The sequence below is a fragment of the Euprymna scolopes genome, chromosome 27 (assembly GCF_053919585.1).
Source record: "Euprymna scolopes isolate OS-2025 chromosome 27, ASM5391958v1, whole genome shotgun sequence".
Taxonomy (NCBI): Eukaryota; Metazoa; Mollusca; class Cephalopoda; order Sepiida; family Sepiolidae; genus Euprymna; species Euprymna scolopes.
The window spans coordinates 68,392,740-68,408,900 of record NC_136508.1 but is presented as its reverse complement, the minus strand read 5'-3'; the positions used below and the strand labels follow the sequence as shown (position 1 = coordinate 68,408,900).

At 34.8% G+C, this 16,161-nt stretch overlaps 1 protein-coding gene across 2 annotated transcripts in view; it reads left to right on the top strand.

The window, feature by feature from the left end:
* The window catches only part of LOC145248894 (transforming growth factor beta regulator 1-like), a 31,890-nt gene extending 25,204 nt beyond the window's left edge, over positions 1-6,686 (top strand). For both annotated transcript variants that reach the window (XM_080110664.1, XM_080110665.1), the window contains 2 exons: positions 920-1,014; positions 3,659-6,686. In XM_080110664.1, the coding sequence (XP_079966790.1) occupies positions 920-1,014; positions 3,659-3,944 (381 nt within the window). In that variant the 3' untranslated portion in view covers positions 3,945-6,686. The remainder of the gene's footprint in view (positions 1-919; positions 1,015-3,658) is intronic.
* The last annotated feature ends 9,475 nt before the right edge of the window (positions 6,687-16,161 follow it).

Genomic DNA, 16,161 nt, shown 5'->3' with positions numbered 1-16,161 from the left:
GACTAAAGGACAAAATAAGAATAGCAAAAATTGTGCCACTGCCAAAAATGAACTCACTTTCTGTTCTCACAGTGACCCAAAAAGAAAATGGCTACTAAGTTCTTATAATGTGTCCAATAAGTCTTGTAATTGATGTTTATATGACAATGATTTCATGCGGACTGAAGAAATAACAATATTCTAACTTGTCATGGAGTTGGCTGACAATTTTGAAATGACACAATGGATTGTCAAGCTAAATAAATGCAGGGTGATCGATAAAGTTGTCGCCTTAAAGAAAATAACACTTCAGATTTATTTTAAAACTTTTATTGAAAAAAAAAAAAAAATCAGGTAACTTATGTAGTAGAGCTGACATCTATTCAATGTAGCTGCCTTCAGCCTCAATCACCGCCTCGATATGGGTCCGGAACTGGAAGCATGCCTTTTCTACAAGCACCGGCAGGAGCTTGAAGAATACTCAGCAGATCGCGCCAGTTGTAAATTGAATAAATTGAAGTTGCATGAGATTGAGATAGCAGTTATAAATTGAATAAATTGAAGTTGCATGAGATAGCAGAAGAGTTTAAGATGTCGTAAGGCATCATATTCATCATTTTGCATGAACATTTGTCAATGAGAAAGCCATGTACAAAATGGATGTCACATTTGATGGTTTGTGACATATACATAGAATGGACGACAAGCGCATTCCCATGGACATCATGTACAATGAACAATTAAAGTGATTATTGATACGAATATCTGTTATTTCAAGAATTTTTGGCTTTTAATTAAAATAAAAGTAAATTTTACAATTATATAATGCCAATTTCATTTTGAATGGCAATTGCATTTTGAACGCCAATTATGTTTTTAATGTCAACTACGTTTTGAGATTCAATCATTTCTTAAATTTTGTCATTTTTGTCTGTTTTAGTTTGAAATTTCCGCAGATGATCAGAAACAAATAATCAGTGATCGTGATCCATCTGTATGTCACAGCAAATTATTACAATTGATAAATCAAGCAAGGTGAGTGATTTAAAAAAAAAAACCCCGGCAATTTTGACTAATATAAACAACCAGCTTTATGTATGTAGTATTTTTACTTTTGTTTGGTTCGTTGTGCAATTTGATCTATTCTCTTAATTTCTTGTAAGTAAATATTCACATTTTTTAGAAAGATAATTCGGTAATGGTGTAGATTGGCCTTCCTTTGTTTACAAAATCATTTGACGGAAGTGACGTCAGACATTTTTATCTACGGATGGCTCAAACCATATAGAATGAACATTTTTTTTTTTATATATAAGTTTTATTCAAACAGTCTTTATTTGAACTTAATGGACTGTTTTTTTTGTTTTTTGGGTTTTTTTTTTTTTTTTTTGTATTTATTAACTGTTTTATTCTTTTTATCAAGCAAAAATTGAACTTTTATAATGAAATATATATTATCGACTGTGGATTATTATTGCTCCAAATTTGGCAATTTTGTTTATTGACATAGCTATTTAACCAAAAGTGTGCTTCGCCACTGAAGAAAATTTAAAAGAGAAAGTGTGGATCAGTGGCAATGTTTTCTTTGGCCGATTCAACAAATGTATGGCGTGAATGATGAGTATTTGGCTTCAATTCTTGCACAAGTTGGACCTTGTAAGCGTGAAAACCAAGATCTTGTATGCAAAATTTTCTGTAAAATCGAAAGGCACAAGTTTAATTATTGAGCATGTTGATTAACTTACACATTTGCAGCAGCATCAACACTTTGCTGTACGGCAACAATTACTTGTCTGCACATTTGACGTCTTACAGGAAGGGTATTATCATTAAGAGTGAACGCAATGTGAAAATCATTCACAATTTCTCTAATTGTTCTGATGGTTGTTTGGTTTTATGGCATATCAACCCTTTTCTGGTTATTTAATGCCGAATCCAGTTATTTTGGAAACAGTTTTTATACTTCAAGTTCTTTATATCTTCAAATATTTATTTGTAGAGTTTAGTTTGGTTGTTTGGTTTTATGGCATATCAACCCTTTTCTGGTTATTTAATGCCGGATCCAGTTATTTTGGAAACAGTTTTTATACTTCAAGTTGTTTATATCTTCAAATATTTATTTGTAGAGTTTAGTTTGGTTGTTTTTTTTTTTTATGGCATATCAACCCTTTTCGGGTTATTTAATGACGGATCCAGTTATTTTGGAAATAGTATTCATGTTGCATCCAATGTTATTTTGTTGATAGTTTTTATTGTTCAAGTGTTTTCTATCTTCAATTGCTAGTTTGTAATGTTTGGTTTGGTTTAATTTGGTTGTTTTATAGTGAATTTTATTGTTTTTGTTCCCTGCCCTGCAGAACATGAATGAGTTTTGCAATGGGAGAGGGAAAAGGGTTACAGTATTAATATTTGGTACATTTTAAGGTAGTAAAACCGGTCAGGAAGTGAAGGAAAGAGAAAGAGGGAATGGGGAAAAGGAAAAAGGGGAGGGAGGTATTGTTTTTGTTTTTGCAGAACATAATTAAGTTTTGCAAAAGAAAGTAGAAAAACAAAAAAACATCATTGTTAGGTGCATCTTATCTCGGAAGCCAATATCTTCAGACAGCCTAATCTGGTAGCACCAATAATTGTTCTGATGGTCGATTATAAGCACTATAAAACTCCTATAATGCACAGTGTGTTGCTCGAACTGAACTATGATTTTCCAAATAAATTTGCACACGTTGCTCGGGTTTCAGTCTCTTCATGATGATTGCCAAACCAAACTGAACTCAGAATAACTGATAGTTGCCAAATTTGCAATTAAAGAAAATAGGGTTGTCGATGTAAAGGTCTCCATATCTGAAAAGCATTCTGTGTATACACTCAACTTGTGTGTGTGACTTTTTTTTTTGTATGGATGCACTTTGATTTCTTGTCAGTCTTATATAGAAGCTAAATAAATTTGTATAAAAATTACCAAAATATTTATTTATATGAATTAACATAAAAGTTTTAGTCTTATTTCAAATTTTACTTTCAAGTATATCAAATAGTGGATTTGCGAAATGATAATGAGCTGGCAAAGTTAGTATAAATGGTATGAGCATATACACATAACTAATTTCATATAAAGATATGTTTGTAGGAGAACAATTTACAAAAAATATTGCGTCTCGCCTAGAATTCCCCATATATTAAAAACAAAAATAAAGAAAAGTAAGTATGATGTACATACCCATGATAAAATGAAAATATCATATTCCAAAAATCATATAAACTGATTAAGTAGTTTTATTTTTATAAAGAAAATCATTTTTAAATGATTAATGGGAATTTGTAGGCATTACAAAAAAATTTTTTGGAAATTTTGGATTATTAAGCTATCGCCCTTGTTTCTCAAGATAATTTTCAAGATGGGGATGTGAGACAGTTGTTCTAATAAAATTTAAAACTACGTGATCAATTTATGTGATTTTTGTTCTGTCATGGGTATGTACATCAGACAGATTTTTCTTTGTTTTATAATATAGGTAGAATTCTAAACAAGAACCAAAACATGGATAAATTGTTTCACTTTTGGGCAGCTATACATTTAATAATCATAAAAATTTAGAATCTTGATTCCAATTGCTTTCATTAAAATTTTAACTCTTAAAAATTCCAATTAAAATTTTTTTTTTTTTTGTTTTGATTTCAGGGGTTATGATATTGTTCCAACTCGAGGATCAGGACCTGAATTCTTTGGCCTGTCGCATCCTATCGTTCAGAATTTGATCCAAAGTTGCCCAGGAGCTCGCAAATGTACAGATTACAAATGGATCAAATTTGAAGTCAGCAAAGCTGAACATATCAGCACGTTTCCACCAGTTGACTATGAAAATCCAACTATTTCTGTCGAAGCATTACATTCGCAACACTCTTTTACTCAAGGCAAGGAAAAAAATGTTTGCAGTTTTGGTAACCTTTTTATTTCTAACTTGTGATTTTTATTACAAATTATGAGAATGGAACAGCAAAGTTTGATAAATTCAGTACAAAAATTCTTATATTTGATGAAGATATCAGTGCAGTGATGGTAGGATTATTAACAGTTCTTGCCATGGTTAGGAACACAGATTGTTGATAAACAATTTACAAATACTTCAACAAAACTGCATAATCAAGTCTGGGTACTTATGCAGAATAAGAACCGTGTTATTGTCGGAATTTTCTCATACAGTTTATGTAAAATGCCAAAAGATGACAAAATGCTGAGCCAATGAAATTGCAGCAACCAATGTCATTTCAGAAAACATTTATTTTCTATCATTGGTGTATTATAAAAAAAAAGAAAAGAAAACAGATCTTTGTCTTTATTTGAACAAAAAGAAAATCATAAAACAAACTTTTTTGTTTGCTATCAGTTGTTTGATATTCAATAAATAAACTTACCTTACAATGAGTGTTTTTTTCTTTCTTGATTTGAGTTTCATAAAAATTGCCCAATAATTATTCATAGCAATTTCTTAGTAAAAACAAAATAAACATTACTTTCATTTAACAATCTTTTTAAATGAATTATCTTTGAAACAACAGAAATTATATTTTTACACTTTTGTTCTGCACCTTCCGGCACTTTACATAAATTGTCTGGAAAGTTCCGACGATAACACGCTTCTTATTTTATATAAGTACCCAAGTGTGAAATGACTTGGATTCCTTTTATACATTTTGAAACTGGCAACATAATGCAGTTGAAAACAAAACTTATAATTTTATTTCATATACATGGTTTCATTAATATTAAATGACTACTTGAATGGAATCATAAACATACAATTAATATTTGAAAGCGTTCATCAACGTGCAGTATTTAATGTATATTGTAACAATGTCATCGATGTTCAATGAATACCATGACCGTGCCATCCATGTTCGGTGAATATTGTGATAATGCACTCCATGTTCAGCGAACATCGTGACGGTGCCATCCGTGTTCAGCAAACACTGACAGTGCCATCCATGTTCAGCAAATATCTTAACTGTGCCATCCATATTCTAACATCCTGACAGTGCTCTCTATGTTCAGCTAACATTGTGACGGTGCCATCCATGTTCAGTGAATATTGTGATGGTGCCATCCATGTTCAGTAAACAACGCAATGGTGCCATCCATGTTCAGCGAACATCGTAATGGTGCCATCCATGCTCGGCGAACATCGTAATGGTGACATCCATGTTCAGTGAATATTTTGATGGTGCCATCCATGTTCAGCGAACATCGCAATGGTGCCATCCATGTTCAGCGAACATCGTAATGGTGCCATCCATGTTCAGTGAATATTTTGACGGTGCCATCCATGTTCAGCGAACATCGCAATGGTACCATCCATGTTCAGCGAACATCGTAATGGTGCCATCCATGTTCAGTGAATATTGTGACAGTGCCATCCATGTTCAGCGAACAACGCAATGGTGCCATCCATGTTCAGCGAACAACGCAATGGTGCCATCCATGTTCAGCGAATATCGTGATGGTGCCATCCATGTTCAGCGAACATCGCAATGGTGCCATCCATGTTTAGTGAATATTGTGATGGTGCCATCCATGTTCAGTGAATATTGTGATGGTGCCATCCATGTTCAGCTGATATTGTGATGATGCAGCCCATGTTTGGCAAATATCATGATGGTGCCATCCATGTTCTGGAAACATTGTGATAGTGCCATCTGTGTTCAGTGAATATTATGACATGCCATCCATGTTCTTCAAATATTGTGGCGATGTCATCCATGTCTGGCAAATATTGTGACGGTGCTATCCATGTTTGGTGAATATTTTGACGATGTTATCCATGTTAAGCTGATATTGTGACAGTGCCATCCATGTTCAGCAAATATCGTAATGGTGCCATCCATGTTCAACGAATACCGTGACGCTAACATCCATGTTCAGCAAACATCTACGCCATGCCATTCGTGTTCAGTGAATATCTTGACTGCACCATCCATGTTCTAACATCCTGATGGTGCTATCCATGTTTTGCAAATATTGTTACGGTGCCATCAATGTTCTGCAAATATTGTTACGGTGCCATCAATGTTCTGCAAATATTGTTACGGTGCCATCAATGTTCTGCAAATATTGTTACGGTGCCATCCATTTTCAGTGAATATCGTGAAGATGCCATCCCTGTTCAGCAAATATTATGATGGTGCTATCCATGTTAATGAATATAATAAAGATGATATCAATATTCAATGAATATCTTATAATATATATTGACATGCAATGAATATCTTAAAGGATTTTTTGAAAACAATAAATTTTGTAAATATGCCATTAATATTCAATGAATGTTGTTGAATATTGTAAATATGTTATTTACATGCAATTAATATTTTCAAGGATTCATTACATTTTATGACATTAAAATTGGAAAGTGCCATTAAAATTCAATGAATATTGTACTAAAACAATAAGAAACAAAACTACCTGAAAGAATGTAAAATTTTTATATTTTAAGCTTTTCAAATACTTTAATGAGTATTTCTCTTTTGTTCTTATTGAAAAGGTTTTAATCCCATTTTTAATATTTTTTTATATCTTAGCAATACAGATTTTATGTTTGTTTTGTGAAAAAATTTCTCAAGAACTATTTTTAATTTGCATGGAAATTGGTGTAAAATATTTGTATCCAAAATTGCAATAAATCTTTGTTATAATAAAATGTTCTTAAAATATTTTCATGATGTTGTAATGTTTTAAGATATTGGTATTTCAGCCCAAATCAAATAGGATACTCACCTGGAAGAGTGTGATTGATTTGAAAAACATTTTTGTCTTGACTTTTGTGAAATCTTAGCTTAACTCTATTCAACCAATATTTTCTGACACCATCATCCTAAGAAAGTCTACTATGAAATGTAAATAAACTACTAATATTTTATGGCTTATAGTTCTTTAAACATAATGAATAAAAAAATAAAAAAACTGGAAGCGTTAGCTAACTGGTTTTGAATCTCGTTCGACAGAGCTACATTGAGGTTAAGAGGAAAAAAATATGATTGAATGGAGATTATAATAAGGAAAAAAGAGGAAGTATTAAAAAAAAGAAATAGAAATCACATTAAATCCAAGAAGACTTATTTTTTGCAAAGAGATCTCAAATGTAAATTGTTTCTAGAATCTTCAAAAGATATGGTGATTGCAACATACTGAGAATATAGAATAAGTTAGCACTGAAATTAGAGGCACATGAGCAGTTAATTATAAGGTGTTCACAAAAAATATTTTTAAATTTCGTGATAGTTTAATTTCAACCTTTTTTTTTCCTTCTGTTTTAATGTTTAAATGTACTTTTTCTTGATTTAATTTTGGTGCAAGTTAACTGGTTTAATATTCATGTAATGCTAATAAATTCTATAAAAATAATTATAACTATTAAAAATAAATTTGTTTTATTTATACTTTTTTAACTGAATACTCTTTTCTAAAATACTAACCTGGGTGCCCGGTGTTGCCTAGGTGTCTGGAGGTGTGTGTTGAGCAAAAAAAAAACAAATGTTGTAGTAGGCAGGCAGGCTTGAACCCATATCGCAAATGAAGAAAAGAATGTGTAAAAAAAAATGTTATGCGTTTGCTGTTGCATCCCTCATCAAACCGAAAGTGATGTAGGTTTAAATTAAGGCTAGACAATCAAAAAGAGGGGATGAATTTTAAAAATAAGGGTGAAAAAAGCGACTCCTCCCTGTAAAAAAATGCCCAGTTTAGGGTAAAGGAATTAATGTTTTGATATTTGTCGTCTGAAGGGTCGAGCTTCAAAATGATACCGATCTCATGAAAATCCGTTGCCTCTGTTGAAAGTTTTAGGTAGATATACAAACATACATACATACATACATATAAACAAACAGGTGAGATTTATATTATAGCAGGGGGAGGGGTACCTGGCGTTTCCCGGGTGTTTGGAGATGTGTGTGATTTTAGGTAAATCAAAACACCCTGATGTTTGTGTTGGGTGGGTGGGGGGTAAAATAATTAAAAAAAGTTTTGGTAGGTAAGTATGAAGGATCGAACCCGAACCCTTGAGTCGAAGTTGGAAATTAAAGTGTGAAAAAAAATGTGCAACGTTAACCACTGGGCTACCACGAAATAGTAACGGAAACATGTTTGAATTTATTTAAGTATTAAAATTTGGCAGGTGCCCATACTTAATGAGGTCAACTTTGACTGCGGGGTAGGGTTTTTTATTTTTTGTTTCTCCAAGATGTTGTGGGGGAAAAAGGGGATTGTCCAAATTGAATAGCAATTGTCTGATATAAGAAACTTCACATTGATCAAATCTGATTGCTTTCGGACGTTTCCGGAAAAATGCCGCCAGAATTAGTTTCGCTTTTATTATATGAAAAGGCTTAATGCACATACGGTGATCGAAAAATGTTTAATATTTATCTTTTCAAAGTTGAGCAAATTAAATAGACAGGCGACCCCCGTTGTTAACTCGTAGATATTATCATTTAGACGTGATATAAAAAGTTTTAAGTGAGTCGATCGATCGCTTCTCAGAAAAAAAGCCTTTCTCGGACATTCACAAAAAGTGAAATACATACATACATACATTTTCGCTTTTATATTTATAGATGGGAGTATTTTTGTTAGTTTACTGATATATATTTAATACTAGTCTGGATGCCCGGGTGTTTGGTGGGGTGTGTTGAGCCCCCCCCTCCCCCAAAAAAATGGTAGTAGACAAGCAGGCTTGAACCCATACAACGATAGAGGAAAAGAATGTGGTAAAAAAAAAAAGTGACATCTTTGCAGTTGCGTCCATCGCTAAAGTGGAAGTGGCGAATGTTTAAATTAAGGCTAGTCAATTGAAAAGAGGGGATGACTTTCGAAAATATCGGCGAAAAAAGCAACCCCCCTCCTTGTAGAAAATTGCCCAGTTGAGTGTGAAGGAATTAATGTTTTTAGACAATTTTTCGATATTTATCATCCAAAGGGTTGAGCTTCAAAATGATACGATTTTGCGAAAATCCATCGCCTCTGTCGAAAGTTTTAGGCAGACATACAAACATACATCAAATGTTATTTATGACTTAAAAATGAAAGTTATAAAAATTCAAGAAAAAAAAATTTATATCAGTTAAAGTGAAAATTAATCTGAACAAAGGTACAATGTCATAATGCTGCTATCAATATTTGGTGATTATTGTATTGGTGGCATCGATGTTTGATGGCTTTAAAAATCTATGAAGGGTGTTACAAAAGCGAGGCCTCCTATTTTTTAATTATGTTACAAGCTGGGAGAACCTAAGTTAGGGTGATCAACCTCTTGTTAGAATCTTTGACTTTATAATAAGTGCCTACACCCTACACTGCTCGCAGCACAAAAAATAAAGAAATAAAAAAAGGAATAATGTGTCCGACATTGCTTTGTGACCTGAAATGACACATTGTCTTAGATTCGTGAATAATCCTCCTTTGACAGTGAACCATTCGAACACAAAGCAAGAATGACATAACACGTGGATAACATATGAAAGGGGTTTTTATTTGATATATATTTTGAAATTTAATGCAACACCTCAATGGGTCGGTGTGGGGTCGAACAAACAGCAAGCAAATAAACAAAAAATAAATAATAATAATAAAAATAAGGTAAAATTAATCCGAACAAAAGTATAATATCATAGCTATCGATGTTCGGTGGCTTTAAAAATTTATGAAGGTTGTTACGAAAGTTAGACCTTGTTTTCTTTCTTTTTTTTTTTTTTTTAACTAAAATCTGAAATGCTGAATAGCCATGGAAACGGATGTGGTGCCATTAAAACAAACCACCTTTTGTGCTTCAGAATTTAATTTTCTACATGACAAATGGTTGACTCAACTTAAAATTAGATAAGAATGATGGCCAATATGTTCAGTTAATAACAAATTATGGTATGTATATTTTTCTAGCAGGGAGTACCCGGCATTGCCCAGATGGAGGATATTGGCACAAGGACGAAGCAATGTTAAGAATAGCTTCCACATGGTTAAAATAAAACAAAAAAGATAGTGAGAGAGATGGGTAATTAGTTTTCCATGCTAAACATTAGGCCAAAGAGGATCGTGAATTCAATAAGTTGGTAATTAACTTTTGTCCGGGTGGACGATATTGACACAAGGACGAAATAAAAAATTTTTAAAAAGATAGAGAGATGTGGGATTGAACTCAAAAACATAGGGTAATTAGTCTTCCTTGCTAACCATTAGGCCAAAGAGGATAGTGAATTCAATGAGTTGGTAATTAACTGAAGAATCATAGGATTCACCATGCATGCACAGAAATGAACTTTGCTTTTAAACCTGGTTTATTAAATGCTGCTTTGATGGCTTCCCACTTTCTGTTGTTTGCTTTCGAATAGTTTCGCTTTATTATATGAAAAAGACAAACAAACACTCGAGACGATGGCATGGTGAGAATTGTTTTTTTTACTTGATCAAAAGAAAGGAAAGAAACGGTGTCCGTTTGCGAATCTCAGATATTACGATCTCGGAAGTATAGGAAAACTTCTTGCAGAATTTAACCAACAGCAAAACACCGATTTGAAAAGCCTTTCGCGGACATACACAAATGCTCACGCCCATTATGGCTTTTATATACATAGATAGAGGACGATGCTATCATCAGAATCATCCATGCAGTTTATGGAAAATGCTGAAAGGTGCCAAAATGAGAGCCTGAACCCTAATGCAAAAACATTTTCTTTCAAGGCCATTGTATTTGTACATTACTCAATACAGATCCTGCATATGACATTTTGACAAAAATACTCAATAAACCATCGAAAAAAATGTATTTTTTAAAATGAAAAAAAAAAGGTGATACCTGTGCAGATTTTGAACCGAGTGTATCTAAACGTCCGCTTGGCTTTGCCTGTAATTTGATGTAAGATGCTGATCAGCCAATCACAATGCATGACAATGAGCAGATGACTTTCAGATAAATATTGGAAGAGAGAAATAAAATAAAACAAAAGTAGATGTTACAGGGAAAGCATGGAGACTAACAGCACTATGAATTTATCGATATTAGACAGATATCTGCATATGCCCGAAGAAGTAGTTTATTTTTTGTCAAAATAAGAAATTAATTGGATCCAAAAAGAATTATATTACATGTGGTGTTAGATGCATCATTGCAAAGAGAGGCTTTGTAAGCGACGGTTGGAAGTGCACAATGGGGGATGCCCTTTTCTCTTCCCTGCAACCTCTCTCCCACAGAAGAGATGTTGCAAGCCTATCTTTGTTTTATCGTTATTTCTATGGCAGGTGCTCGTCTGAACTCCAATCTCTGGTCCCCCCTCGCCAATCTTTTACAAAAAACACCCGTCTAGCTGAATCACTGTCAAAAACTTTCCCCACTCTTTATTTATGCCTAAATCGAAATGTAGATTCCATGAACAAAGCTTCTTTTTTAGAACTGCACGCCTGTGGAACTCTGTTCCGTCTGCTTGCTTCCCTCCTGACTACAACTTGGATGTCTTCAAGTCCAACGTAAACAAATTCCTGATGAACCGCCCCCTTAAGTAGACACTCTAAAATATCCATGCTAACGTACTGTACTTACAATAACCCTTATCCATGAGTGGCTTCCGGGCCTTGATAAGTGGTGACCACCTTGTAAAAAAAAACAAAAAAAAACCTTTACTTAAAAATTTCTTTGATAAAAAGAAAAAAATTTTAATAATTGAACCTTTCTTTAAACATTTTGCTTGCAATTTTCTTTAAAAAAAAAAAATTTTGGACAAAACAAACACTTGAAAATAAAAATATTTTTGCTTCTTTGAACCTTTTTAAAAACATTTGAAAGACAAAATATGCATGATCTGTTTTTGTTTTTTTTAAACTTGTTTGCTAAACATTATCTATCAAGAATGAAAAAAATACAAAAAGAAATGGTTATAGTAAACCCCCTCTGCATAAAAAATGTTTGCTATGAAACATTAAGCAAATAAAAAAACAAAGTTACGGTAGGTCATTGTTTCTTTTCTTTTCTTTTTTTATTTTTGTGATTTCCGTTTATTTTGCTATATTTCTGTTTCGTTCCGCTGTTAAGATTTGATCATCGGCAACGCTCGGCATAATTCAGCAGTTGATGTCATGTTCTGGGCAAAGCTGAGCGAATGCTTATATAAATGCGGTTCAAAATCTGTACGTTTACCTTAATAGAAATATCCATAAGCATATACAGATACCTAATTCTCTACTTATAAATAAAAAAACGCTTTGTCTGTGTGTGTCGGAGGGGGTCGTTTTGTCACCCCCTTCAGCCGGTCGGTTGAGATGATCGTCGACCTCAGAACTCTTCCACTCCAATTACGGCAGCCTGAAAACGACCCGACTTTGGCGGTTTGCAGCTCACTATTTTCGTCCTTCCAGTGACCACTGCTGGTGATAATTCTTAGCCGTTTTAATGTTGCTGGTATTGGTAGTGACAGAATTATCAGTTGGTCGTCTAAATTTATACTCCGGACCTGACGTTGTGTACCCGCTTACCGGCGAACATCGCCGATAAGAGAGCCGTGGATTTTAGTGTGGTGAAAAAGGAAATAAAAACGATTCCACACACGAATAAACAATTAATCTGGGTTTATTCACAATAATAATGGTCTAATAATATTTCAGAGTTTGAAGGAAGTTGGCTGTAGCTATTTTAAAACGGTAGCTTGTGACTCGAGTTCAGATAAGTTTTTCGGCCATTGGAGATACGTGTTTTAAGTCAAAAGCCCTCTCTGCCCGACTTTAACACTATCTGAATTCGCCAAAATCGAATTCTCTCTTCTCCTTCTCTTCTCCCCCTCCTCTTCTCCCTCTCCTCTCTTCTCCTTCTGTTCTTTTCTCTGTGTTCGAGGAATATATACATATCCATCAATGCCCTTTAAACATCACGAGTTTGTATTTGTTTACAACAAGAAAACTTGTCTGTCATCAGCTTTCAAATCTTGTTTTCTAAAATAAACAACCGCCTGTCATTTCATCTCGAATTCTGTGTTTCAAAATAAACAGCCAGCTCACTCCAAACTCTGACCGTTACAACAATAAGTATCTCTTGACATACTTTTTCCTTTGTCTGTTCTAACCAAAGAGTCATTTAATCGTTCTATTTTTTCGTTCTTTTGGCTCTTTTTCTATAACGGCATATCAACCCCATAACTTGGTTACATACCTCCCCCACTTAAAAGAAACAATATTGGACTCAATATTTTTTCTAACCCACTTCGTCTCTCTGGGCCTTAATAACATGGCTCTTTGTGGTTTTACAATTTATAATAGTTCATCAATTGGATTCGTTCTTAAAGAAAAAAAACTGTATCATTCATGCACATGCAAAAAGTTCTCTTTTAGAGTTTAGCGTTTTTCAAATCTGCTTTCAGTTCATACGATTGTCCATAAACCTCATTAATTTTTTTAATTTTTTTTTTTATATATATATATATACATATACACATTTCAATGCATGCAACTATTTAGTCAATAGTCCATTTGTCTTCGGATTTCATTCCATGGCTCTTTCTTGGTTATCCAGCTTCTTCACATATGTATCTCCAATGTTGGTAGGGTATTAGATGCGGGGTTCACTGGTAGTCTTGATTCTGTACCAGATTGATCAGGTCTGGTGTTTTTATCAGAAACCACGGTAGCATCCCTCACTTCATGCTCATCCCTATTCATTTCAAACAACGAATGGACTTTTCCTTTTAAGCGTTCTAATTGAGGGTTACTCTCGTCCTTATCTATTTTATTAGCATCCTTTCCAGCCCTTAGGAGGCTATTGATGTAGCTAACTCTCCTTTTCCCATACACTAGAAAAGCTATTATCATTATCACGACCAAGATGATTATTGTAGGATTTAACCATTTACTTACTTTTTCCCATCGCCATTTTTCTGGTTCATTACCATCCTTCACTGCTCGTAACTCATCTAATAACTCGCTCATATCGATCTTTCCATCCAGTTTCAAAAGAGGTGGAATTTCGCGAGCTTTTATCTTCGGATATTCCTTAGTGATAGGTGTCCATACCTTTGACCAATTTACACGCGGTATTCTAGTTAATGACAGAAAGTCATTTCTGAGTTCAAACTTCTCTTTAAATCTGTAGGACGGCAAGATCTCTAGAGTTGGGCCAAACGCTGCGCAACTCATAGGTAGATCTATAATGGTCATAGGTGGATGAATAAGTATTTCCCCTTGTTGCCGTCCCTTACAGACTTTCGACAACTTCCGTTCACTAGTTGAGGCAACTGCACAAACACCATCAGATAGATGTATAGCTTGGGGGTTAGTATATCAATCGACACCTCTGCTCCACAATATTTATCGATCCCCTCCTCATTACCTTGGAATAATTGAACTACGCATAACTTGTGTCCGTTAGTTGCATAGATGGGACTTTCTACTGCACAAACTCTTAGTGCATTCATGCTACACGCTAGTGCTTCACTAGGTGACAACACTATGAATTTGGTTCGGGCTGGGTTAAAAGCTATTCCTTCAGTTTCAACTTTGTACCTTGCTACTGCTCTCCTCTCAGTGACATTAGTAGGAAACGGTATCGGTAAATTAATTACGTTAAATACTTCGAAGTCGCTATTTCTATCCAATAAAGGTAACTCAACCATTACGTAAATCTTATCATTTTGTAACATCGTAGCACAACTCAAGGTTTTATAATATTCCCATAGACTCTTCTTTGGATCTACTGGTAAGCATAAAGTATGTGGCAAGTCTGCCTGAAGCATCCCAAGTATTGTTTTTAAGTCTTTGGGGGGTATGATGCTCGGTGACATGTGCGCTAATGAAAGTAAATCTAATTGTGTCCTAACATGTTCCATTGCCACTGTCAATAACTGAATTGATGAGTCGAGTTGGTTTGTCATCGTCATCAGTTCCAGTATTTGCTTAGTTACAACCTCTACCATACTTATTCTTCTAGCCATAAAAGTCAAACTTTCATTTAGGCTGACGACTGTATGGGATAGCAGTTTATTCTTTGTCTATGTTCTGTTAGTTCGTATCTAGTAACGTTCACTATTGATAAGCTTTCCTCTATGACGTGCTTTATCTTCTGTTGATTTTCCTCTAAACTGCTTATATGCCTTTCTAATACTTCTGTGTCACTCTCCGATACGGTCCCGAATAATACGTGTAGTGCTTTACCTACGAAAGGAAGTATAGATCTCTTTCTAACTCGTTTTTGGGTCCCATCTGCTGCTAGCAATCCAATATCCCTAAAATATCCTCTAATGTATCGGAGTCTTTGTTTCATCTTATCTAACCGTCCTCCTAGTGATACAAATAACGCTGTATTAGAATTTATCCCAAGTTTTGATTGATTTTTTTGCATCTGCAGCTTTAAGTGCGCTGCTAAGTTAACTTCGTCTTCTAGTTCCATTTGAACCTTCCGATACGCTCTCAGATCACTGACGAACGTCAGGATCCACTTAGAATGAGTAATCGTTACCTCGCTGGTCTTCTTAAATACCGTACTGTGTGTGTGGCGTAACGCTACTGTCAATCCAACCATCACCGCCATCATCATTATTAGACGCCGCATCCTACAAATACACATAGTAACGTTCCTTTATTATTTGTTCCATTTTATTTTTAGTCACTCAATTCCAGTTCCATAAATAACTTAACGAAAGAATCAGTTTCATCCTCTTCGTCTTCCTTATCCTCTTCATCGCTATTTGTAACTTTCCCCACTCTGGTGAAGCTCAGGGCACTTTGCTCAGATGTGTCCTCGTCGACCGCATCTGTAGCAGACCTTCAACCAGGCTGTCTGGTTCTCCTCTAATTTTCCTAATCTCAGGAGGAGGGCTTCAGCTCTTCGAGCCTGTGCAAAGGCCTCCTCCAACGTGTTAGGCTGTGCCCTTGCCACGTCCTCACGCAACAGGGAATTGCTCAAAGCGTCCGTGAAGAACTCTGCCAGCTGGGCCTGGGTAGCCGGATCATTTCTCTGATCTTGATCTGGGTAAGCTACCTTAGCGAGAACGCTCATGCGTCCCTCTAGGTGAGCAATGGATTCGCCACCCCTCTGCCTCACACCTACCAGCGCTCGAGCTGCCTCCGTTCGGCTCGAGTGACTGCCGAAGTGCCGCTGGATGTCATTTTCAAACATCTTCCAGTTGGTTTGGGATTTGTATTTATCCAAATACTCTCCAATC